This window comes from Bombina bombina, chromosome 6 (assembly GCF_027579735.1).
Source record: "Bombina bombina isolate aBomBom1 chromosome 6, aBomBom1.pri, whole genome shotgun sequence".
NCBI lineage: Eukaryota > Metazoa > Chordata > Amphibia > Anura > Bombinatoridae > Bombina > Bombina bombina.
This window is the reverse complement of record NC_069504.1, coordinates 804,412,727-804,438,514: the sequence shown is the minus strand read 5'-3', so window position 1 is coordinate 804,438,514 and position 25,788 is coordinate 804,412,727. Positions and strand designations below refer to the sequence as shown.

Sequence of the window (25,788 nt, the reverse complement as noted above, 5' to 3'; positions counted from 1 at the left end):
TAGTTACAATCTGCTAAGATCATTATCCTCCAGGCAGAATTCTTCTTCTAATTCCTGCCTGAGAGCAAACAGTACAACGCCGGTACCGTTTAAAATAACAAACTCTTGATTGAAGATGAAAAACTACACTAAATCACCACATATCTCTTTATACTTCCACTTGTCGAGAGCTTGCAAAGAGAATGACTGGGGGTGGGGGTTAAGGGAGGAGCTATATAGACAGCTCTGCTGTGGGTGTCCTCTTTGCAACTTCCTGTTGGGAAGGAGAATATCCCCCACAAGTAATGGATGAACCCGTGGACTGGATACACCTGACAAGAGAAAAATGCGTTTCACCTCCCTTTAAGTAAAAGCTATTTAAAGTGAAACTAACATGACATGGATCTAATACTCCGGTATCTTTGCTGACTGCCTGTTAGGGACAACTCCAACAGAAAAGAATTGGGTTATTCAGTTAAGGACTTACATTAAAAAAGAACAAACAAAAACACACTAAAAACACACCACAACAACATTTTGAAATATGGTCTTTGAAATGCAGACAATTTTTCAGTATTTTGTGTCCATAACTCTTACTGTATGATTGTATCAAAGAATAACCACCTTTTAAAGGGACGTGACACCCAAACATTTTCTTTCATGGTTCAGATAAAGAATACAGTTTTAAGCAACTTTCCAATGTTCTTCTGTTAGCTAATATGCTTCCTTCTCTTTTGTATCCTTTGATGAAAAGCATACCTAGTTAGGCTCAGGAGCAGCAATGCACTACTGGGAGCTAAACATATAGGCCTCTTGTCATGGGCACAGCCGATGTGTTCAGCTAACTGCCAGTAGTGCATTACTGCTCTTTCAACAAAAGCATACCAAGAGAATGAAGTAAATTAGATTATAGAAGACAATTAGATTGCATGCTCTATTAATTACAAGGGGTACACCATTTGAGAAGAGAAGAGAGAGAGAGAGAGAGAGAGAGAGAGAGAAAGAGAGGGAAAAGAGAGAGAGAGAAAAAGAAGAAAAGAGAGGGAAAAGAGAGAGAGAGAAAGAGAGAAAAAAAGGAGGGAAAAGAGAGAGAGAGAGCGAGAGAGAGAAAGAGAGGGGAAAAAAGAGAGAAAGAGAAAATGTATTTATTTCATGATGGAAAGAGTCCACAATCCATTATTCCTTCGAATTACTCTTCTCGGTCACTAGGAGGAGCCTAGGAGTTATAAAAAAAACTCTGCCCACCTCACTGGCACCGGATTCCAAACAAATGAAGTAGGAAAAAAAATAAGAGCAAAAAGATAGCAGGGAAAAAAAGATGTGTGCAAGAAAGAGAAAACAACAGAAAAAAACAAAGTATGGGGTCTCGTGTACTCTCACCACCATAAAACAAATTTATCAGGCAAGCATAAATTATATTTTATTTCATATAGGTGGTCAGAGTCCACAATCCATTACTCCTGGGAATTAATACCCAAGCAGTAGAGTCCATGTGTAATGAAACATAAAGGGTGGGATTTAAGAAACATCTTTTTTCACTGAAAAACTAAATCTTCAACCCCAAAAGAACCCAAAAAAGGGAAAAAACATGCAATGAAAAAATAACCAACAGGCAAAGAATCATAATAGTAAACAAGAGAGGCCACTACTTGGTGACAGACTACATTTATAGCACTCAAGGGGTTAATGAGTAATCAGTTTATAAATAACCATTCAACAAGTAATACAACAAAAGAGTGAGAAACTGGACAGTTGGATGAACAGTTTCAGCTTGGATTTTAAAATATAACTTTTATTAGAACATAGGTATAAAAACATAGAAATTAGAAATAAAAACTGAATTTATTTAAAAACACACTGAGGTGCCTAACAATAGTTTGAAAAGCGGTGTTGAAGGTAAAAAAACATAATTTATGCTTACCTGATAAATTCCTTTCTTCTGTTGTGTGATCAGTCCACGGGTCATCATTACTTCTGGGATATAACTCCTTCCCAACAGGAAATGCAAGAGGATTCACCCAGCAGAGCTGCATATAGCTCCTCCCCTCTACGTCACTCCCAGTCATTCGACCAAGAATCAACGAGAAAGGAGAAACCAAGGGTGAAGTGGTGACTGGAGTATAATTTAAAAGATATTTACCTGCCTTAAAAAACAGGGCGGGCCGTGGACTGATCACACAACAGAAGAAAGGAATTTATCAGGTAAGCATAAATTATGTTTTCTTCTGTTATGTGTGATCAGTCCACGGGTCATCATTACTTCTGGGATACCAATACCAAAGCAAAAGTACACGGATGACGGGAGGGATAGGCAGGCTCATTATACAGAAGGAACCACTGCCTGAAGAACCTTTCTCCCAAAAATAGCCTCCGAAGAAGCAAAAGTGTCAAATTTGTAAAATTTGGAAAAAGTATGAAGCGAAGACCAAGTTGCAGCCTTGCAAATCTGTTCAACAGAGGCCTCATTCTTAAAGGCCCAAGTGGAAGCCACAGCTCTAGTAGAATGAGCTGTAATTCTTTCAGGAGGCTGCTGTCCAGCAGTCTCATAGGCTAAACGAATTATGCTACGAAGCCAGAAGGAGAGAGAGGTAGCCGAAGCCTTATGACCTCTCCTCTGACCAGAGTACACGACAAACAGGGAAGACGTTTGTCGAAAATCCTTAGTTGCCTGCAAGTAGAACTTGAGGGCACGAACTACATCCAGATTGTGTAGAAGACGTTCCTTCTTTGAAGAAGGATTCGGGCACAGGGAAGGCACCACGATCTCTTGATTGATGTTCCTGTTAGTGACTACCTTAGGTAAGAACCCAGGTTTTGTACGCAGAACTACCTTATCTGAATGAAAAATCAAATAAGGAGAATCACAATGTAAAGCTGATAACTCAGAGACTCTCCGAGCCGAAGAAATAGCCATTAAAAATAACACTTTCCAAGATAACAACTTTATATCAATGGAATGAAGGGGTTCAAACGGAACTCCTTGTAGAACGTTAAGAACAAGGTTTAAACTCCATGGCGGAGCAACAGTTTTAAACACAGGCTTGATCCTAGCTAAAGCCTGACAAAAGGCCTGGACGTCTGGATTTTCTGACAGACGCCTGTGTAACAAGATGGACAGAGCTGAGATCTGTCCCTTTAATGAGCTAGCCGATAAACCCTTTTCTAAACCTTCTTGTAGAAAGGACAATATCCTAGGAATCCTAACCTTACTCCAGGAGTAACCTTTGGATTCGCACCAGTATAGGTATTTACGCCATATCTTATGGTAAATCCTTCTGGTAACAGGCTTCCTAGCCTGTATCAGGGTATCAATAACCGACTCAGAAAAACCACGTTTTGATAAAATCAAGCGTTCAATTTCCAAGCAGTCAGCTTCAGAGAAGTTAGATTTTGATGTTTGAATGGACCCTGTATCAGAAGGTCCTGTCTTAGAGGTAGAGACCAAGGCGGACAGGATGACATGTCCACTAGATCTGCATACCAAGTCCTGCGTGGCCATGCAGGCGCTATTAGAATCACTGATGCTCTCTCCTGTTTGATTTTGGCAATCAATCGAGGAAGCAACGGGAAGGGTGGAAACACATAAGCCATCCCGAAGTTCCAAGGTGCTGTCAAAGCATCTATCAGAACCGCTCCCGGATCCCTGGATCTGGACCCGTAGCGAGGAAGTTTGGCGTTCTGGCGAGACGCCATGAGATCTATCTCTGGTTTGCCCCAACGTCGAAGTATTTGGGCAAAGACCTCCGGATGAAGTTCCCACTCCCCCGGATGAAAAGTCTGGCGACTCAAGAAATCCGCCTCCCAGTTCTCCACTCCCGGGATGTGGATTGCTGACAGGTGGCAAGAGTGAGACTCTGCCCAGCGAATTATCTTTGATACTTCCATCATTGCTAGGGAGCTTCTTGTCCCTCCTTGATGGTTGATGTAAGCTACAGTCGTGATGTTGTCCGACTGAAACCTGATGAACCCCCGAGTTTTTAACTGGGGCCAAGCCAGAAGGGCATTGAGAACTGCTCTCAATTCCAGAATGTTTATTGGCAGGAGACTTTCCTCCTGATTCCATTGTCCCTGAGCCTTCAGAGAATTCCAGACAGCGCCCCAACCTAGTAGGCTGGCGTCTGTTGTTACAATTGTCCAGTCCGGCCTGCTGAATGGCATCCCCCTGGACAGATGTGGCCGAGAAAGCCACCATAGAAGAGAGTTTCTGGTCTCTTGATCCAGATTCAGAGTAGGGGACAAGTCTGAGTAATCCCCATTCCACTGACTCAGCATGCACAATTGCAGCGGTCTGAGATGTAGACGTGCAAAGGGTACTATGTCCATTGCTGCTACCATTAAGCCGATCACCTCCATGCATTGAGCTACTGACGGGAGTTGAATGGAATGAAGGACGCGGCATGCATTTAGAAGCTTTGTTAATCTGTCTTCTGTCAGATAAATCTTCATTTCTACAGAATCTATAAGAGTCCCCAAGAATGGAACTCTTGTGAGAGGAAAGAGAGAACTCTTCTTTTCGTTCACTTTCCATCCATGCGACCTTAGAAATGCCAGAACTAACTCTGTATGAGACTTGGCAGTTTGAAAGCTTGAAGCTTGTATTTTAATCACAGTCAATATATAAGTCTCACAGCTCTGCTGAGAGAATCTACCTCCCTCCAAAGAAGTTTGAAGACCCCTGAGTTCTGTTAGAGATGAACCGGATCATGCAGGAAATACAAGAGTAACTGACTGGAAATTTTTGATGCGTAGCAAAGAGCGCCAAAAACGGCCCCTCCCCCTCCACACAGCAGTGAGAGAGAAACGAAACTGTCACAATTAAAAACAAGCAACTGCCAAGTGGAAAAATAATGCCCAAACATTTATTCACTCAGTACCTCAGAAAATGCAAACGATTCTACATTCCAGCAAAAAACGTTTAACATAATAAATACCTATTAAAAGGTTTAATGTACTTTTAACAGAGTAATTCCAGTGAAATACCATCCCCAGAATACTGAAGTGTAGAGTATACATACATGTCATTATAACGGTATGGCAGGATTTTCTCATCAATTCCATTCAGAAAATAAAAACTGCTACATACCTCAATGCAGATTCATCTGCCCGCTGTCCCCTGATCTGAAGCTTTTACCTCCCTCAGATGGCCGAGAAACAGCAATATGATCTTAACTACTCCGGTTAAAATCATAGTAAAAACTCTGGTAGATTCTTCTTCAAACTCTGCCAGAGAGGCAATAACACGCTCCGGTGCTATTGTAAAATAACAAACTTTTGATTGAAGTTATAAAAACTAAGTATAATCACCATAGTCCTCTCACACATCCTATCTAGTCGTTGGGTGCAAGAGAATGACTGGGAGTGACGTAGAGGGGAGGAGCTATATGCAGCTCTGCTGGGTGAATCCTCTTGCATTTCCTGTTGGGGAGGAGTTATATCCCAGAAGTAATGATGACCCGTGGACTGATCACACATAACAGAAGAAATAAGAGTGCAGCTGCTGGGTATCCAAGTGGAAAGAATCAATGTGACTGCGTACAATTTGCAGTTGTCTAAACACTTGTTCTAACAGATATGTGGGGGAATTTTTAGACACGGTATAAACAGGGTTGTGTCAATAAATTTAAGCTTGAGACACTGATGCACTAAACAGCGCCTAATTAGTCTAAATTACCTGTGTGTAACTCAGAGATCGATGTGTATTATTAAGTATTGCAACAACTGAGTGGTAAGATGCACAGAGTCACAAATCGCTCGTACACTTTTATTACATGTTAGCTAATAATGAAGTGATTACCGGCGTAAATATAGCTAATATAATGCAGGAGGATTTTAAACTACACCCGCCGCTGTTTGACTGCTAGTGTCAGTGAAGGAGTCTTATATTAAATATATCTATCTTGAACAATCCAAAGGTAGAATTGAGGACTGCATTGTACAACTATCACCCCACGGGAAAATGATTCCTGTGAATTAAGCCTCCAAATACTAATAGATATAAAGCAAATTAATTCCAATTGTATGCTTATCTGTAACACCTTAAATTAGTAGTTGTGGTAATGATGAGTAAATAACTAAGATACTTTGTATTTCTACTATTATGTGCCTTATGACTCAATAGTTAATATGTAGCAACTAGTAGTTTTGTCATAAATTACAGACATAACAGTATTACTTGGACTGTATACGTGTTATAAGCTACATCACGCTTTGTGCAGGTCAAATAAGCTAGAGTATCCGCTCTACCAATATAAGTGTTAACAGCTACACCAAATTTTATACAAGTTATATGAGCTAGAGTATTCGCTCTGACGGTATAAGTGTTCCAAGATACACCAAACATTTTACAAGTTATATAAGCTAGAGTATTCACTCTAACGGTATAAGTGTTGCAAGCTGCATCAAATTTATTACAAGTTGTAAGAGTTTGAATATCCACTCTGACGGTGTAGTTTAACTTGTAAAAAATATTGTATACAGAGCATCTGAATATTGGAGCTACGCTTTGATAATACCAGTCCAATAAAATAACAGAAACAAACCCTGATGCGAGATAGCAAATAAGCTATCAGAGCATCCACATACACTGCTTAAGGATCCATGGACCTAGCACAGTACCTGGAAAGTTAGAGATTAAACCAACATTCCTATTTTCTTCACATAGATTTTTTTATTTATTTATTATAAAATATGTATTTCTATATATCTGAGAATTTAAAATAGCTACCTATACACACACACACACACATATATATATATATAGGAATAGATAAACAGGTATAGGTATATACAGATAAATATAGGAATATATATTTACAATAAAAATAACACTGCCCTGTATGTGAAGAACATTGGAATGTTAAATATGTAAAGTAAAACACAAATACACACACACACACACACACACATATATATATATATAACTCCAATCGCACGTGTTCCAGCACTCCAACTTTGGTGATTTGATACAGAACCTGGGTGCAATCCTCTATGGACATGTAGAAACGAACTCAAAAAGGGAGGACACACTCAGGATTTATGTAAATTGCATAACAGCAAATAGGATATAATTTATTTTTCATAAAACTGTTTTACCTGGTGTGTTGACACGGCACAGGGTGCCGATTGGAGTTTCTTAAGTGTCCTGATGAAGGCTTCTATGTAAGCCGAAACGTCGACTTAAATGACTTTTCTATTTTATCGCTATGAAAAATAAATGATATCCTATTTGCTGTTATGCAATTTACATAAATCCTGAGAGTGCCCTCCCTTTTTGAGTTTGTTTATATATATATATATATATATATATATATATATATATATATATATATATATATATATATATATACATACATACACACACACACACATATACATACATTCATATAATTAGACATGTCTATGTATGTATATATACAATATAACCCTTTGCAGTCTAACACCTTGTCATATGCCATATACCTTTGAACCTTTCTAACTTTAAAAAAATAAATAAAAATATTCATACATATTTAATATACAGAAACAATTGAATTCATTTATATGGTCGCACAAACGACTTAGATTTGCTACTAATACTCTATTCGGTCCTGGGGAGTTGGGGCTCCTATCATATCCCAATATCGACTAGCAGTTTTCCTAACGAGAATCCTAGACTGGAGCAAACATGCATCCGACAAAGAATGGGTCTTATTGGAACATTCACTTGCCAACAACCCGGACTTGAGTGGTGGCTGCTGGATTCCAGCGGCCTACAATCAATTTCACAACACAAAACTCAGATCTACAATGGAAACATACAAAATATGGGATAAACTGATCAAGAAATATCCTTAATTCTCTACCATACATTCACACTTGACACCACTGAAAATCAGCCCCACATTTCGATTACGCTGCCTCCTACAACCGTTCCCACAGCCTTCTCTCCGTCACTCAATACCGCACTTACTCCTTTACCACGAAGGCAAAGTTAAACCCCATAAAGAGATCATTGACCTCTTGGGACCTGCCTTCCAAAATTGGTACACATACATGCAACTATTGCATAATCTGCTGACACATCCACATAAATCCCACCTTAGACGCCACTTGACTAAATTCGAGACTATTTGCTTTCTACCACAACCCCACAGAGGAATTTTATCATTAATTTCCAGGTTATTGTCTTCAACCTTCTTTTCCTCCCCTTCCACATATGTGATAAAATGGGAGGCAGAAATAAACACTCATTTGACACCCGAGGAATGGGGCATAATCTTTAAACAAATGACCAAAGCTTCATCTTCCATCCCAGTGACGGAAATGAATGTTAAGCTACTAAGTAGGTGGTACTACACACCAGCCAGGCTACACCAATTATTTCCTAACTCAACCAATGAATGCTGGAAAGGTTGCTCAGAACATGCCACATTTTTTTCATATTTGGTGGCTGTGTCCCACAGTCAAGTCATACTGGCTTTTAACTAAAACAGAAATCGAAAAAGTTCTGACTTTAACTCTTCCTCTTGACCCCTGGATTTTTCTTTTTAATAAGTTCCCCAAGATTAAATGCAAACTGAGACTAAAACTTTTGACTATTATGGTAAACTCAGCTAAAAGACAGATACCACTATACTAGAAGAAAGTTGATCTCCCGCCTATAGAATCACGGAGATCCTTAGTGACACATACACTCCAGTTAGAAAGACATCACTTTACACTCACCATATCACAATATTGTATTTTTTGGGGAAGAATATTTGAACGTTTCATTATTTTAATGTTTGGGCATCCAAGCGAGGGAATGCTTAATTAATAAAGTACAATGTTGGATTTCGACACTGAATGTCAAATTATATTAGAGTTAAGTGGTACTTATAATTGTACTTAAATTGTAAAATTGTACATCTACTGTTTCAACTACATACTTGACAGGACATTTCACATTGTAAACTCATTTTCATTGTTTATTTGTATTAATATTTTATTGTATTCCTTGAACTTATTTCAATAAAAGTTTTAAAACGAAAAAAAAAATAAAACAATATTCATATGAATAATTTTTAGCAGTTTGTGTTTATATGAGTAACTGTAATTGTAAATGTATTTAATGTTGTTTAGTGCAACTTTTTTTTTTTACATATTACCCTTTAGGCAAGGTTATCAGTCGCCAACGAGCACAAAATTCAATTGCGTTCTCGCAATATCTTTTACTTTCAACTTGCAATATGAGCGCTATTTCCGTTGCACGCAAAAAATCATTGTCGCTCGAGCACAACAGTTAGCGCGCCACTTGTAATCTAGCCCACCTTTATTACATATACACACATACACACACTATCTACTAAATAATAATAAATCTCACTTTCTTTTGTTTGATTTGCAGAACCAAAATACAGAGATTAACACAAAAGCAAGAACATTGCATTAAAAATATCTATAAATAACTGTTCCTTCTGCCGACAACAGTCAACAAATTAGATGCTAGACAGTAATACAGGTAGCTAAATTTCTTACCAATACAATAAGATTTATAACAGCTCAGATACAATTAAAAGCAGTACTGTTCCTTTAAAACTCAGTATTTGCATTACAGGACATTAGGACAAATGATTTCTGCTTTGGCAACATTACCTAAGAAGTCTCATTAGTACTGTGAGACGTCTCTAAAAAAAAAAAGTAGAAAAGAGTTGCTTATCTTGGTATGCAAAGTACTGAATGTGAAGGAAAGACGTATTAAAATATAAAAAATATAATAATTTTGAAGGAATTCTCTCCATGCCAGTGAGTTTTTGATAATTGGGTCTATTGGGTTTAAAGGGATGTGAAACCCAAAACGTTTCTTATGTTTTTCAGTCAGAGCAATTTTAAAAATCTTTTCAATTTACTTCTATTATCACATTTACTTTGTTCTCGTTGTATTCTTTGTTGAAGAGATATCTAGATAGGTAGCGCGCACATTTCTGGGGCAGTAAATGACAGGAAACACTGGTGCCACCTATTATTCTTGCAAATATATAACATTGTTATAAAACTACTGCCGTATATTGCTAGTCACGTGCACGCTTCTACGCCTTCCTGTCTGCTTTTCAAACAAGAGATATCAGGAGAACAAAGTAAATTTGATAACAAAAGTAAATTGGAAACTTTTTTTTTTTTTAAACGTTGCACTTTATCTGAATTATTAAAGTGAAAGTACATTTTTTGTTCCGCCAACAACGCTATTGATAATACATCTCCCATAATGGATAGTCGCTAACTTTTTATGTTTAAAAAAAGTTCCTATACTTAGGAAATTTATATTTAATATTGTGTACCTTTTGCTAGCTTCCTCCGCCCCCTGCTAGCTTCCGGGTTTACAAGTGTTAGAGGAAAGAGCGGTCCCACCCGCTCTATAAATCATTAGCCGTGCACGCTCTCGTGAGCCCAATATTTTGTGAATGCGCAATGATACGAGCTCCACTCCGATGCTAAATATTGAATCACTGGATTCATTGTTTAGTAGGGGTGCGGCGATAGTATAAATTTGTTTGTGAGCAGAGAATTCCCCAATGACTAACGAGCAAGCAAAATGTATTAAGTTCTAGAAAAGTATATTGTTTTAGTTGAGTTATGTCACTAAGGGATTTCCTTTTAAGTTCTAAATACGCATACGGCTATTGTGGATGAACTTTAAGGATAGCCACATGCGCATTTGAAAATGGGGGCATAAATAGGACAGGCTAGACGCCCATGGGGGACCAATGAAATTCTGATACTGCTGTTTCGTCACGACTGAAGGCAAAAATATTGCGGCTTTGAGGGTAAAAAAATTATGATAGATACAACGAAATAAAAAATGATGAATGAAAGCGTTGTTATTTGTAATAGATTTATATAAGCATATCTAGGGATATACTCAACTTTACTTTCACTTTAAATAATTCAGAATGTTTATGCTCCTTTAACCCTCCCACTTGCTCTGACAAACATTTGATAAAATTAAACTGTATTTTCACAGTACAAGGCACAACTATTTTTTAAAGTAACATATGTTGGTACTATGAACAAGAAAACACTACAGACCACAGAACTATGCAAAGCAATATGCTTTTAACATCTGCATTTTATTCATGTAAAACACTCCAAATCCATCAAGTAACCCTACAGATGCCCAGCATTACACAGAGGTAATTAAGGTCAGGTATTTCCAGAAACCTCATTTATACTTGTTCAAAGCATGCCGGTATTCTCCCCAGGACCTTTTTAGCTAATATTAAAACTTTTTATTATACCTGTATGTTAAATTATGCATTGAAGTTGTGCTTTGAATAGCAGAAAATAATATAATATTAGAAAGTATTACACTGCCCCCACCTACTTAAAGGGACACTGAACCCAATTTTTTTATTTCATGATTCCGATAGAGCATGAAATTTTAAGCAACTTCCTAATTTACTCCTATTATCAAATTGTCTTCATTCTCTTGGTATCTTTATTTGAAATGCAAGAATGTAAGTTTAGATGCCGGCCCATTTTTGGTGAACAACCTGGGTTGTCCTTGCTGATTGGTGGATAAATTCACCCACCAAAAAAAAAGTGCTGTCTAGAGGTCTGAACCAAAAAAAAAAAAAAGCTTAGAGGCCTTTTTCAAATAAAGATAGCAAGAGAACGCAGACAAATTAATAGGAGTAAATTAGAAAGTTGCTTAAAATTGAATGCTCTATCTGAATCATAAAAGAAATAAATTTGGGTTCAGTGTCCCTTTAATAATGCCAAGGATAAGAGCGCAATGGCAGCACTTTTCATTTGTCAAACGTCCAAGTAACATTTATGAAATGTAATAAATCATATTGGCCATAAATGGACACAACTTTACTTATCCACTTCATATGCAGTCAGCTATGTATGTTTAGTATATAAAAGTGATTAAAAAGTCCTTAACACTCACATTTTCTCAAATAGTTTCTCTGTTCCATCTTAAAGAACATTGTATAACGTATTACAGTGTTTTTATTTTATTCTTAAATAGATTTCCCTGTGCTGAGTGAAATCAACATTTTCTGTGCGAGCTGTCCCTGTCAGCCAATCAGCATTAGAGACCCAATATCCAATTGTACACAATCATGCACTTCACTGTTAAAGGGACAGTCAACACCAAAATTGTTATTGTTTATAATTTGTTATTCTTTATTTTAAGATGTACACTATCCGTGTCATGAACATTTAATTTTGGCATCCATATCCCTTTAATCAGTGCATTGCAAAAGATCTGCATACAAAATAAATTGTTTAAACTGCAGTTTTTTTAGGAACATTTGCATTGTTTTGCAGTCCAGTGACACATCCTTGAAAAGCCTCTTAAAGGGCCATTATAGTGAACAAAAACAAAAATGTATGCTTACCTGATGAATGTATTTTTTTCTTGACACGGTGAGTCCACAGATCATCATCAATTACTGTTGGGAATATCACTCCCGGCAAGCAGGAGGAGACAAAGAGCACCACAGCAAAGCTGATAAATATCACTTCCTACCCACAATCCCCCAGTCATTCGATCAAAGGAAAGGAAGCAACACAAGGTGCAGAGGTGCCTGAGGTTTATACGACAAAAAACCTGTCTGAAATATACAGGTCGGGCCGTGGACTCACCATGTCAAGAAATAAATAAATTTATCAGGTAAGCATAAATTTCGTTTTGTTTCTAATGACACGGTGAGTCCACGGATCATCATCAATTACTGTTGGGAATCAATACCCAAGCTAGAGAACACAGATGATAAGGGAGAGACAAGAACGGCAACCTAAACAGAAGACACCACTGCTTGAAGAACCTTTCTCTCAAAGGCAGCCTCAGCCGAGGCAAACTATAAAACTATCAAATTTTAAAAATTCGGAAAAATGTAAGCAGAGAGAACCAAGTTGCAGCCTTGCAAATCTGATCAACAGAAGCTTTATTCTTGAAAACCCAAGAAGCAGATACAGCCCTAGAGAAAAGAGCTGTAATTCTCTAAAGAGGCTGCTGTCCAGCAGTCTCATAATCAAACGATTCATACTTCCACAACCAAAGGGAAAGAGAAGTTGCTGTCCCAGAGAATCAAAACATTCTAACAGAAAACTGGGCGAAATCCTTAGTCGCCTGTAGAAAGAAATTAAGAACACGCACAACATTCAAGTTGTGCCACCATCGTTCCTTATGGTAAAAAGGATTGGGACATATACAAGGAACAACAATCTCCCACATAACATTCCCATCCAACACAAGTTAGGAGGAAAACCTAACTAAATACGAAGAACCACCTTATCTGCAAGAAAGATAAGATAAGGCGAAACACACTGCCAAGCTGAGAGTTCCAAGACTCTCCAAGCAGAAAAGATAGCCTTCCGAGATAACACTTAATATCTACAGAATATACCACAAAACCCTAAGAACAAGGTTAAGACAAGGTTAATGCTCCAAGGGGGATTAACCGACATGCAGGACAGGCCTGATTCTGACCAGGCCTGATAAAAAGATTGCACATCTGGCACGACCGCCAGACGCATAAGTAGCTAAATAGACAAAGCAGAATCTGACCCCTCAGGGTACTGACTGTCCCCAGACATCCTAGAGACCGGACAGATTTCTATGATCCTGACTCCACTCCAAGATAACCCTTGGATACACACCAATCAAGAAAAATACACCATATTCTATGGCAATTCTTCTAGAAACAGGAAAGCAAGCCTGAGTCATAGTCTGAATGACTGACTCGAAATCCCACACTAACACAAAACCAAGTGTTCAATCTTCAAGTAGGCAGCATCAGAGAAACTACATGAAGACGAAGGAAGGGACCCTGACTCAGAAGGCCTTCCTCAGGTACAGCCGCCAAAGAGAAGATACAATGTTACCCATAGGTCGGCACACCAGATCCTGCGGGGTCACACAGAGGCTATGAGAATCCCTGCCGCTCTCTCCTGTTGAATACGAGCAATGACTCGTGGAGGGAAAAACAGGCATGCCAGACTAAAATCCAAGAAAAAAACGCCAGAACATCAATCAAGGTGGTCAGTGGATCACTAGACCGTGAACTGTACCTTGGAAACTTGGCGTTCTGCCGGAACGCCCTCAGAGGCCACTCCGGACCTCCCGTCTGAGGATTTACATAGAAACCACCTCCGGAAGGAGAACCCACTCCCCGGGAAGAAATAACTCTGTTCAGAAATCCAATTGTCCACCCCTGGACGACAGACATCAATTGTGAGCTCTCGCCAACTGAACAATCCAAGTCACCTTCAATATGGCTAAGGCACCCCAAGTTCCTCACTGATGGATGATACGAAACAAGAGGTGACATAGTCCGACTGGGACCAAGCTAAGAACAACTGATGCCAAGAGGCCAAGCTATCAGAGCATTGAAAATCGCTCTCTACTGCAAACGCTAAAGAGAAGAGCAGACACTCCAGAGTCCATTATTTTAATAAGACCCAGACAGCATACCAGCTCAGCAGGTTGGCATCCGTGGATACATCACCCAGGAATATCTCCAGAAGCACGCGCCCTGAGATAGATATACCTAAGAAAATACAACTATAAAGAGAGATTTGACGACTGATCTATATCTATTCTTTGAGACAGATCCGAATGTTCTCCATTATATGGAAAATAGCAAAAGGAATGAAGTCCATGGAAACCATAAGACCAATTCCCTCCTATATTGATTTACTTAAAAATGAAGTAAATGCAGCTACAGATAGATCCTAACGCCGAATCTACTGGTTGTAAAATGCTAAGCCATCTACCGGACCACTAGAGTTTTCTGTAAGCTGGACCCTAGACTGCAGAGAAAGGAAAAGGAATAAACCCTTGACATCTGACCTCTGTTAGAAAACTTCTTCTAAATAGTCCACCCATGAAGATAGAAAGTGGGAAGACCTCTCCAAGTTCATTTCCCATCCATGGAAAAGTAGATTGGACCACATTTCTTGAAAAAGAGATAGTTTGAAGGAAGGATGACACCTGAACCATCTATAGTCCAGAAGAACACCCTTGTACTACCCCATTACCTAAAAGTCTTTCTCGGCTGCTGAACCCATAAACTAGCGAAGATTCCGAAACATGGGAACAAGAAACACCCATCCCTCCAGTCTATGTTCTCATGAACAGACCCAGAACTAAAGGAGAATGGATATTACTTTGAAGGTCAGCATCAAAGATACTTGAGATAAAGACCCAGATCCCGTTCCCAGACAGGGGCTGGAACTCCGCAGAAAACAACGCCCTGAACCCTGTTCAAGGAAGATTCTCATCGTATCTGAATTGCAGATACTCTAGAAGAGAAATCTGCCTCCGGGAAAAAAATCTGAGACTGGTCTAAAAAACCTAACTCCTGATGAAAAAGGAAAACATTCCTTTAGTCTTACCCACTAGACAAGTGATAGCAAAATACTTTCCACCCGCAAGACAGAGGATAATACGTCAGACCAGGTCCAAACAAGGACTCATTCTTAAAAAGGAAATGCCAGAAGCGTGGATCTGGAGGAATCCTAAAAATGTTATCTGCCACAGCAGAACTATAAGGCCTAGACTATACCACTAAGTCACAAGTATGCTTCTCATCTGAACAGCTGTAATGCCCGGCGGGCTAGGACAGCACATCCCCCTTATCCAAGACTAACCGGAAATACCAGAGGACTTGGGAACGGAAACGTAGCAACAGAAAGGATTTATTGGCCTAACAGCCTTTCTGACATTGATCTCCTCAAAGAGTCCACCAAAATGGAATCCGACAAGACATCGCACCAAAAAGATGCCAGACTTGTCGATAAAGAGTCGTTAACATACGGCTATCCTAAATAAGGATTGAAGTTCTCTTAACCAGAATATCAATGGCCCCTTTACCTTAAGCACCATGATATTTAAAGGAGACAGGCTATTACAGACAGGATAAGGCGAAAATAAATCCTTAACCTCTCCCATACCTTAGGAAATTCTCCTAGCACTGTCGAGAATAGGACATTTTTTTTAACAAATGAATCTTAGTAAATATAAAATTCACTAGATTCTTGAGGACTGACAAAGACAGGAGAGTCAAAGTTTCCCAAGTAACCAACCCTTCCTAAATAAAAGGGAGATTAGGCCTGAATCTGAACAGAACCACTTCAGTACCAGAAGAAGGAATTACAGTGTTCAAATCAGAGGTTTAACCCTCAGATGCTACCAACTATCCTGCTCATAAAACTATAAGAAGGACAAAATGCGTAGCAGAAAACAGACCTGATAACTTAAAGAACCTCTTGTGATTTCCCTTAAATAAAGGAAAGACAGAGAAAGCCACAGACGCCAAAATCCACCTGGGCAGACAATTCTGCAAGCAAATAACTCCTCGTGGAGATTGAGAGGAACCGCAGGGCACAGCATGTGATGCCATAAAGACTTGGGACCTTAAGGAGAAAACTGTGGCAATGCCTATACAGTATCATCCTGAGAGACATAGGGCTCAGAGAAAAATAAAAGGAAGATCCCTTTAATATTTTCATAAAAACTCTATAATGTAGTTCAGAGCAGATGTGTGTCCAAAGGAGCAGGCATTACGCTCCAAGAAAAGACAAAGTGAACATAGAGCGCAAACCTCTCTGACCGTAAAACTGTTTATTGTGGTACACAGCTAAAAACACACACCAACGAGTGTAGGCAAAGGACGTACAAAACAAATAAAATTGCAGGCATAAAAAAGTCACCGCTCCACAATGGCACAGCTTGGTACAGATGATTGTCCGTCTCTGACGTACGAGATCCTTGTCACCGGTTGCGCTATTGATGCTGTCTGTGGTGTTGATTACTGGCAAACCCTCCAAACCGGAAGTCCACGTGGTCACCGGAACTGATCACGGCAGGGGTAGCGTCGCGAATTCCTGGTAGTTCAAAGCTACTACAAAGTAGCTCAAAGTTCCTCAGTGCACAGTAACTCTACGCGTTTCGTCGGGTTACGACCCGACTTTTTCAAGAGTATATCTTTACTTGGTGTTAGCTCCCTATTTGAACATGGCGGGGACAGACACACCTCTGAGACAAATTAATCTGATTGGTGCCTCCATGTTGTATCCGCCCAGTCCAAACAACTAAATGAAGTCCATTACAAGCCCTTAAAGAAAGCGATAGTGAGTTATTCTTTTCACATCCCCCAGCAATAAAGCTTTGATTTCAAAATCCTTCTTCAAATTCTACCGTGTATTATTTTGTGTGGGGTTAGAGAAGCGCAGTCCATATTTGTTGTTTTTTGATTACGCTCCAAGAACAAACACAAGGAAAACAACAAAAATAAAAATAAAATTGTTTTGTAACTTTAAAAAAATATGTGTAGACTAAGACAGAATCTATATAAGAAAAACAGCTTAGAGTATAGATTAGGGCTTCTCCTAAAATGCACCATACTGTAACTTTAAGGATTGAAACCCATAAGTATTCTACAAACTGCAGGATTTAAAAACCTTTAAGTCATCCTTAATACATAAGAATTATCCTTTAATCACCTGTATTAACTTTCAATACATAAGATTTAAATAAGAATACAAAGCATTCATGTTATCCCCACACTGGGGCAGAAACCTCACTGCTCCGATTTCGGAGCAAGGAGGCGGAGTCACTTGTCTAAGAGTTGAGCGCAACACAAATGGTGCGGCCTCTTCCTCCTTGATGTAAAACATGGCGTTTTTAGGAAAAGAAAAAAAAACGGAGTGCTAAGCTTACTCCTCTCAACGGATGAACTACACCGCCTCACCGCTCTAAGCGCGGAATATACATAAAGGAGAGACACACTGGACTGAGGAGAAACAGTGCTTAATAAAATGCGTGCTCCCAGCCGATAGAAAACAAAACCTCCCCCTCACTAGAAAATGTGTAATGTCTGCCACAACAATAAGCATATAAATACTTGTCCCACAAGCCTATATCGCCCATCTGATTCCTTCTTAATAAACAGCTTAAGGAAACAGAGCCCTACACACAGATAAACTCCTTCAACCCCAAAGGAGAAACAGTTCGTCTCTCTTAAAAAAACACATGAGTGCCTGCACGCTGCCCAATAATACCCCAACAAGGGTATACAATGTCCCAATCATTGTTGCAGTAAATATAAAGTGCACAATCTCCCATCTTTTAGAAGATAAAAGGCACTTACCTGCATTATAGTCGTCCAGTAGCCAGACGACTCACAAAGTATGAGAGGATGCCACTCCTCACAGAGACCTGTGTAAAAAGAAAGACAGAGTAGGCTTACTCAGGCTTTCTATACCAGGGCAGCAACATGTTAGGAAAACGCAGCAAAGCCCACTTTACAAGTTCCTAACTGCTTTAAATCCACCACAGCCCTGCTGAAGAGACTAATGTGGAGTACAGCTATACCCAAATTGTGATAGAAGGCCAGAGCAATCTTGCCCAGAATTCAAAATAAAAATCTTTATAGAAGAATCTTAATCAGGACACCTAATTACTTCACCTCCTCCTTGCACTAGAGGCAAAGAGAATGACTGGGGGATTGTGGGTAGGAAGAGAAGTTTATCAGTTTTGCTGTGGTGCTCTTTGCCTCCTCCTGCTGGCCAGGAGTGATATTCCCAACAGTAATTGATGATGATCCGTGGACTCACAGTGTCATTAGAAAGAAATATAAATTCCTTAGAGCATGTAATTTTATCAATATCGACATGGCAAATCTTTGTGTTAAACCCCCACCAAGGAGTTAAATGCATGGTTAAAGTACCCCTCAGGAGCTACAGAGCATTGCATCTCCCAAGTGGAAACTGCAGCTGATCCAATCAGCAGCTCTAGTTGCACAGCTAGGTTTCCCTTTCTAGACAACTTATTACTTAAAGGGCCATGATACCCAAATGTTTAACACTTGAAAGTGATGCATGCAGCATAGCTGTAAAAAGCTGACTAGAAAATATCACCTGAACATCTCTATGTAAACAAAAAAGATATTTTACCTCAAAATGTCACACCCCATTGCAAAGGACTTTAAGCAGCAAATCAGTATGTCTGTCCCAGGACAGCCAAGGGATTGAGCTTCCTGCACACTCATATTATCTCCCTATTCAGTTTAAGGAAGTTTACTATGAAATCTCATGAGAGTTAAGTGAAATTTTATGAGATCACAGTAAAAGAGTTCATGACCTCAGCAATGTTGATGCTTATTGGCTGCAGTTCATTTCTTCATTTTATTTTTTTACATGCAGCTGGACAGCAGCTGAAGTATAACTTTTTACACAGGACTTACTCTGGTGAGCTGAGGAAGTTGTGAGGTAAAATATCTTCCTTTTTTACATAGAGATTCTCAGGTGATATTTTCCTGTCAGCTTTTTACAGTTAGAAGGGTAGACCCATCATAGCAGGTATTGACTCTTTAAATTAACCGATTCCTTCTTACAACCCTTTGTCAGGGAATTACCAAGCTACATACAAGAGACTACAGCCCTCCTGAATAGAATTCAAGATTTGGAGTGGAAACCTTCATATAGATTTATTACAGCAGATGTTTCCTCACTTTATACCACTATACAACATGAAAAAGGCATCACTGCAATTGAATATTTTTTGATCAACACAGTGACTTTACATCTCCAACCAAGATTTTTCTTTTGAGAGCTGTAGAATATCTTTTAAGTCATAATTTGTTTATGTTTCAGAACAGCTTCTTTCTCCAGAGATGTGGGACAGCTATGGGGGCGAAATTTGCCCCCTAATACACCAACCTTTTTATGGGTTGGTGGGAGCTGTCCCACGTCTATGGAGATAGAAATCCCTACAGAGATAAAATAATCAATTTTTTTTAGATATATTGACGATCTGCTATTTGTGTTTGATGGAAATGAAGATGAAGCAACTGACTTCTGTAAATACCTTAATAATAATAATAATTGTGGTTTAATATTTACCAGTGAACACAGTGTCAGACAGATCAATTTTTTGGATATAACTTTGACCAGTACAGACAATTACACTGTTGACACTACGATATACAGAAAGCAAACTGCAGGGAACACAATTCTTAAATATGACTCATGCCATCCAAGACATGTAGTCAGAGGTATACCCAAAGGGGAATACACCAGAATAAAAAGAAACTGTACAACTGATGCTGAATATCAGAAGCAATCACAAGAAGCAACAAAAAGGCTTCTAGAGAGGTTACACTGAAAAGGTTTTGATTCAAGCCAAACAAAGTGTAGATAAAACTAATAGAAAGGATCTACTCAAATACAAAAATAAACGGAAAGTTGAACAAAACAGTCAAAAAATCAAATTCATCACCACATATAGTTTAGAATATAACAGAATATGTAACATCATTAAAGATTCCATACCTATTCTGTATTCTGACCCTATACTTAAAGATATTATGCAACAAGGCTGTGATTTCATATCAAGAAAAGGTAAAACCCTAGCTAATTATCTTTCTCCTTCTGATCTCAAACCAAAAAAAACAACATGTTGGTTAAGACAAAGGAGAGGCTTTTACAAATGTATACGTCCAATATGCAGAACATGTGCTTTTGTATGTGAGGCAGAAGAATTCACATCCACAGTCACTAATAAGAATTATAAAATAAATCATTACATTAACTGTGCAACCACACATGTGATTTATCTTCTCACATGCAAAATTTGTTCTAAGCAATACACAGGAAAAACGAAGAGACCACTAAAAGAGAGATTTCTGGAACATTTGCGCTCAATAGAAGATGACTACACAGATACACCAGTATCCAGACATTTCAAGACACTACATAATTCTGATACATCAGCTTTAATGCTCCAAGGTATTGACTTTGTTCCCCTCTGGAGAAGAGGAGGAGATAGAGAGATGACCCTTGATAAAAGGGAAATTCTCTGGATGTTTAATTTACAGACCACTCATCCATTAGGTCTAAATATGAGGAGAGACCTTGATTTATTTGCCAAATAGTCTATAACCCTATATTTAGGTTTTTGTAAAACTTATTTATATAGGTTAAATACATAGGTAAAGCTCTTTTGGCTCCCTGTAGCATAGCAGGTGTGGTATGTAAACATATCACTACTCTAATTTAGATCAGTATGTTTAGTTCAATATCATCTAAATATTACCAAATATATATATAGGTTAAATACATAGGTAAATGTCTTCTGGCTCCTTGTAACATAGCTATTAGGTCAGGAATACATATCATTTAGGTTTGTGTGAATCTTATTTATATTGGTTAAACACATAGGTAAAACTCTTTAGGCTACTTGTAGCATAGCAGGTGTGTTATGTAGATATATCACTTTATATAGGTTAAACACATAGGTAAAGCTCTTTTGGCTCCTTGAAGCATAGCAGGTGTGTTATGTAGACATATCACTACACTAATTTAGATTAGTATGTTCAGCTCAGGATTATCTAAATATAACTAAATATATACAAGTTAAACACATAGGTAAATATCTTTTGGCTCCTTGAAACATAGCTGTTAGGTCAAGAATTTATATTATTAAATAATGACACTAATTTAGATTAATATTATTCAAATATAACCTAATATTAACTATGCCACTATATTCATATCAGTAAAATACATAGGTACGGCTCTATAAGCTCCTTAAAGCATAGGTCAATTACAGGTTTTGAAATATTCAAAGTTGTATCTCTTTAAGAATGTTGGCTATAAATTGTAACATGAACAGGTGTACAAACTAGCAGTGACCAAGTGCGCAAGCGCACAAAACGTTTGCTGTATCACCTGTTTATCTACCTGTTTTGCACTTTTTTTCTGTGCCTGACCGCTTTTAACTTTGTATGATTTTAATATGATATAATAATTTTTTTTTAACTTTTTTATGGACTTGGAGCGCTTCTTCTTTTCCCACACCTTGGATACATTTTTACAGTTATACTGCATCAGTTTTAAGCGATTTAGCATATGAGTATTATGTCCCTTTAAGTATCTTTCCCCTTCCCACAATTCCCAGTCATTAGACCGAAAGGAAATGGAGAAAAAAGGAGTAACACAAGGTGTAAAGGTGCCTGAGGTTTAGTCAAAAACAACTGTCTTGAAATAAAGGGCGGGGTAGTGGACTCACCATATCGGGAAATAAATAAATTGATCAGGTAAGCATAAATTTTGTTTTCTTTCCTAAGATAGGGTGAGTCCACGGAATCATCAATTACTGTTGGGAATCAATACCCAAGCGAAAAGACACAGATGATTAGGGAGGCACAAGATGACAGGGAACCGAAACAGAAGGCATCACCGCTTGATGAACCTTTCTCCCAAAAGAAGCCTCAGCCGAGACAAAAGTATCAAATTTAGAAAATTTGGAAAAAGTATGCAGAGAAGACCAAGTTGCAGCCTTGCAAATTTGTTCTACAGAAGCTTCATTTTTGAAAACCCAAGAAGAGGAAACAGCTCTAGTGGAAGAGCCATAATCCTCTCAGGAGGCTGCTGACCAGCAGTCTCATAAGCAAAACAAATTAAACTTCTTAACCAGACAAACTTTCCTTAAGATAAGAAGGACTAGGACATAGAGAAGGAACAACAATTTAGTGATTAATATTTCTGTCCGAAATAATTTTTAGGAAAGAAAACTAACTTAGTAAGAAGAACCGCCTTATCGGCATAAAAGATAAGATAAGGCGAATCATACTGCAAGCTGAGAGTTCCGACACTCTCCGAGCAGAAGAGATAGCAATAAGAAACAAAACCTTCCAAGATAACAACTTAATATCTATGGAAAGCAATGATTCAAACAGAGCCTGCTGCAAAAACTTTAACAACAAGGTTAAGGCTCCAAGGAGGAGCAACAGACTTAAACACAGACCTGATTCTGACAAAAAGATTGCACATCTGTCAAATGCTGACATAGCAAAATAGATCATGCAGAAATCTGACCCTTCATGGTACTGACTGATAAACCTTTCTCCAGTTCCTGGAGAAAAGACAAAATTCTAGGAATCCTGACCCTACTCCAAGAGTAACCCTTGGATTCAAACCAATTAAGATATTTACGGCATATCTTATGATAAATCTTTAAAGTAACTGGCTTGCGAGCCCGAATTATGGTCTCAATGACCAGCTCGAAAAAAAACACACTAAGACAAAACTAAGTGTTCAATCTCCAAGCAGTCAGTTTTAGAGAAACGAGATTTGGATGAAGAAAGGAACCCTGTATCAGAAAGTCCTTCCTCAGAGGCAGTCTCCAAGGTGGGAGAGACGACATTTCCACTAGGTCTGCAAATTTAGATCCTGCAAGGCTGTGCAGGGGCTAATAGAATCACCAATGTTCTCTCCTGTTCGATACGAGCATGACTCGTGGAAGGAGAGCAAACTGAGGAAATAGGTATGCAAGACTGAAAATCTAAGAAAAACGCCAGAACATCTATCAGGGCGGTCTGCTGATCACTTGACTTTGAGCTGTACCTTGGAAGCTTGGTGCTCTGCCGAAAAGCCCTCAGAAACCAACCCCCATTTGAGGGTTTACCTAGAGAACACCTCCGGGTGAAGAGCACACTCCCCAGGATGAAATATCTGTCTGCTCAGAAGTCCAATGGAAAGTGGATAACAGACAGCAATTGTGAGCTTCCGCCCACTGAACAATCCAAGTCACCTCCTACATGGCTAAGGAACTCCGAGTTAATCCCTGGTTGAGCTGATATGGTCCAACTGAAACCAAGCTAAGGACTACTGAGGCCAAACCATCAGAGCATTGTAAATCACTCTCAATTCCAAGATGATAAAGAGGAGAGCAGACACTTCCGATTCCATAATCCCTGAGTCTTAGACAAGTCCCAGACTGCTTCCCAGCCCAGCAGGCTGACGTCCGTGGTCACAACACCCAGGAATGTCTCCTGAGAAACCACTACGGAATAGAGTCTCTTGTCGACTGATCTAGATCTATCCTCTGAGACAGATCCGCAAGCTCCCTGTTCCATTGTCGAGCCTGCACAACTGCAGAGCTCTCAAATAAGACCGAACAAGTGAAACATGTCCATGGAGACGACTATCAGACCAGTTCTCCATCCGTTGAGCCACTAAGGATCGAACAGTAAACTCAGAGAAAGGAAGAGGAGAAAACCTTTGATTTTCTGATCTCTGTCAGAAAATTATGAAAGATAGGGAATAATATGGTCCCGAAGCAAACTAGCCTTGTAGCTGGAACAAGGGAACTAATTTCCAAATTCACTTCCATCCTGTGAAACATGGAAAGGACAACAAGATCTCCACATGAGAAATTGTTTATAAACATTATGGTGCCTGAAACAAAACATTGTCTAGAAAGGGCGCCCCTGTAACCCCAAAAAACTGATCCCTGCTGAGAGGGATGCAAAATCAGGGAGGGCCACAAGGCCACAAAACTGAAAAAGTCTTTCAGAAAAACAAATCTCAAGAACTGGAAGATACGTGTCCTTTAGGTCTATGGTCAGAAAGGACTAACTCTCTAAGACCAGGGAAAAAAGGAACAAATGGTTTCCATTGAAGGACGGAACCCTGAGAAAAATTTGCAGAGACAGTGCGGATCAGGTCCGCCAGACCTCGCAGAATACGGCAAGCAATACGCTCGCCGTATTCAGCATTGCACCAGCAGCTGGTGCAACGCCGCCCCCTGCAGACTCGCGGCCAATGGGCCGCCAGCAGGGGGGTGTCAATCAACCCGATCGTACTCGATCGGGTTGATTTCCGGCGATGTCTGTCCGCTCAGAGCAGGCGGACAGGTTATGGAGCAGCGGTCTTTGTGACCGCTGCTTCATAACTGCTGTTTCTGGCGCTTGATAAATATGCCCCTTTAAGTCCAAACGCAAGTCAAAATTGCCTCTCTCAAATCTGGACTGCAGATAATTATGAGAGGTTGAACCTGCCTCAGGAAGGAAAGTATTAAAAACACTTGAGATGCAATGACCAGAGTCTAACTGGGGCATCTTGTATGCACGCTAAGGAAAATAGTGAAATTACGCCCCCCACATATCCATTCCTTGATCGGGGGCAAGCCCTTCAAGCTGACGTCCTAAAGGTCTTAAGTTAGATGTAGAAAAGACCCTTTTCCACCCGCAAGGACAGAAAATGTTTCTGTCATACCAGGACTAAACAAGGTATTATCCTTGTAAGGCGACAGAAGTTCCATCTTGAAGAAATTCCAACCAAGACACTATCCACAACGCCCTGAGGGCTAGTACAGAGAAGCCAGGCATCTTGGCTCCCAGCCAAATTACTTGCATGGAAGCATCCGAAGGGAAAAATTAGCTAGCTTAAGAGCCACATTCCTATAAGCTTCCAGCTTGACCATTGATCCTTAAAGGAACATCTATCCGCTATAGGGATCGAAGTTTCTTAGTCAGAGTAGAAATGCTCCTTCTACTATAGGCACAGTGCGCCACAATATTTAATCTAGACCCAATCCTTGAAAAAGGGGAAGGAACAGAGTAACCTACTCTGTTCTAAAATAATAAAATCTTGATTGAAGTGAAATAACATAATTTATGCTTACCTGATAAATTTATTTATCTTGTAGTGTAGTCAGTCCACGGGTCATCCATTACTTATGGGATTATATCTCTTCCCCAACAGGAAGTTGCAAGAGGATCACCCAAGCAGAGCTGCTATATAGCTCCTCCCCTCACATGTCATATCCAGTCATTCGACCAAAACAAGACGAGAAAGGAGAAACCATAGGGTGCAGTGGTGACTGGAGTTTAATTAAAATTTAGATCTGCATTGAAAGACAGGGTGGGCCGTGGACTGACTACACTACAAGAGAAATAAATGTATCAGGTAAGAATAAATTATGTTTTCTCTTGTTAAGTGTAGTCAGTCCACGGGTCATCCATTACTTATGGGATACCAATACCAAAGCTAAAG

At 39.2% G+C, this 25,788-nt stretch overlaps 1 protein-coding gene across 1 annotated transcript in view; it reads right to left on the bottom strand.

The window, feature by feature from the left end:
• ELMOD3 (ELMO domain containing 3) overlaps positions 1 to 25,788 on the bottom strand; it is a 212,405-nt gene that overhangs the window by 95,389 nt on the left and 91,228 nt on the right. The window contains exon 9 of the mRNA XM_053719453.1: positions 18,868 to 18,875. Within this exon, the coding sequence (XP_053575428.1) occupies positions 18,868 to 18,875 (8 nt within the window). The remainder of the gene's footprint in view (positions 1 to 18,867; positions 18,876 to 25,788) is intronic.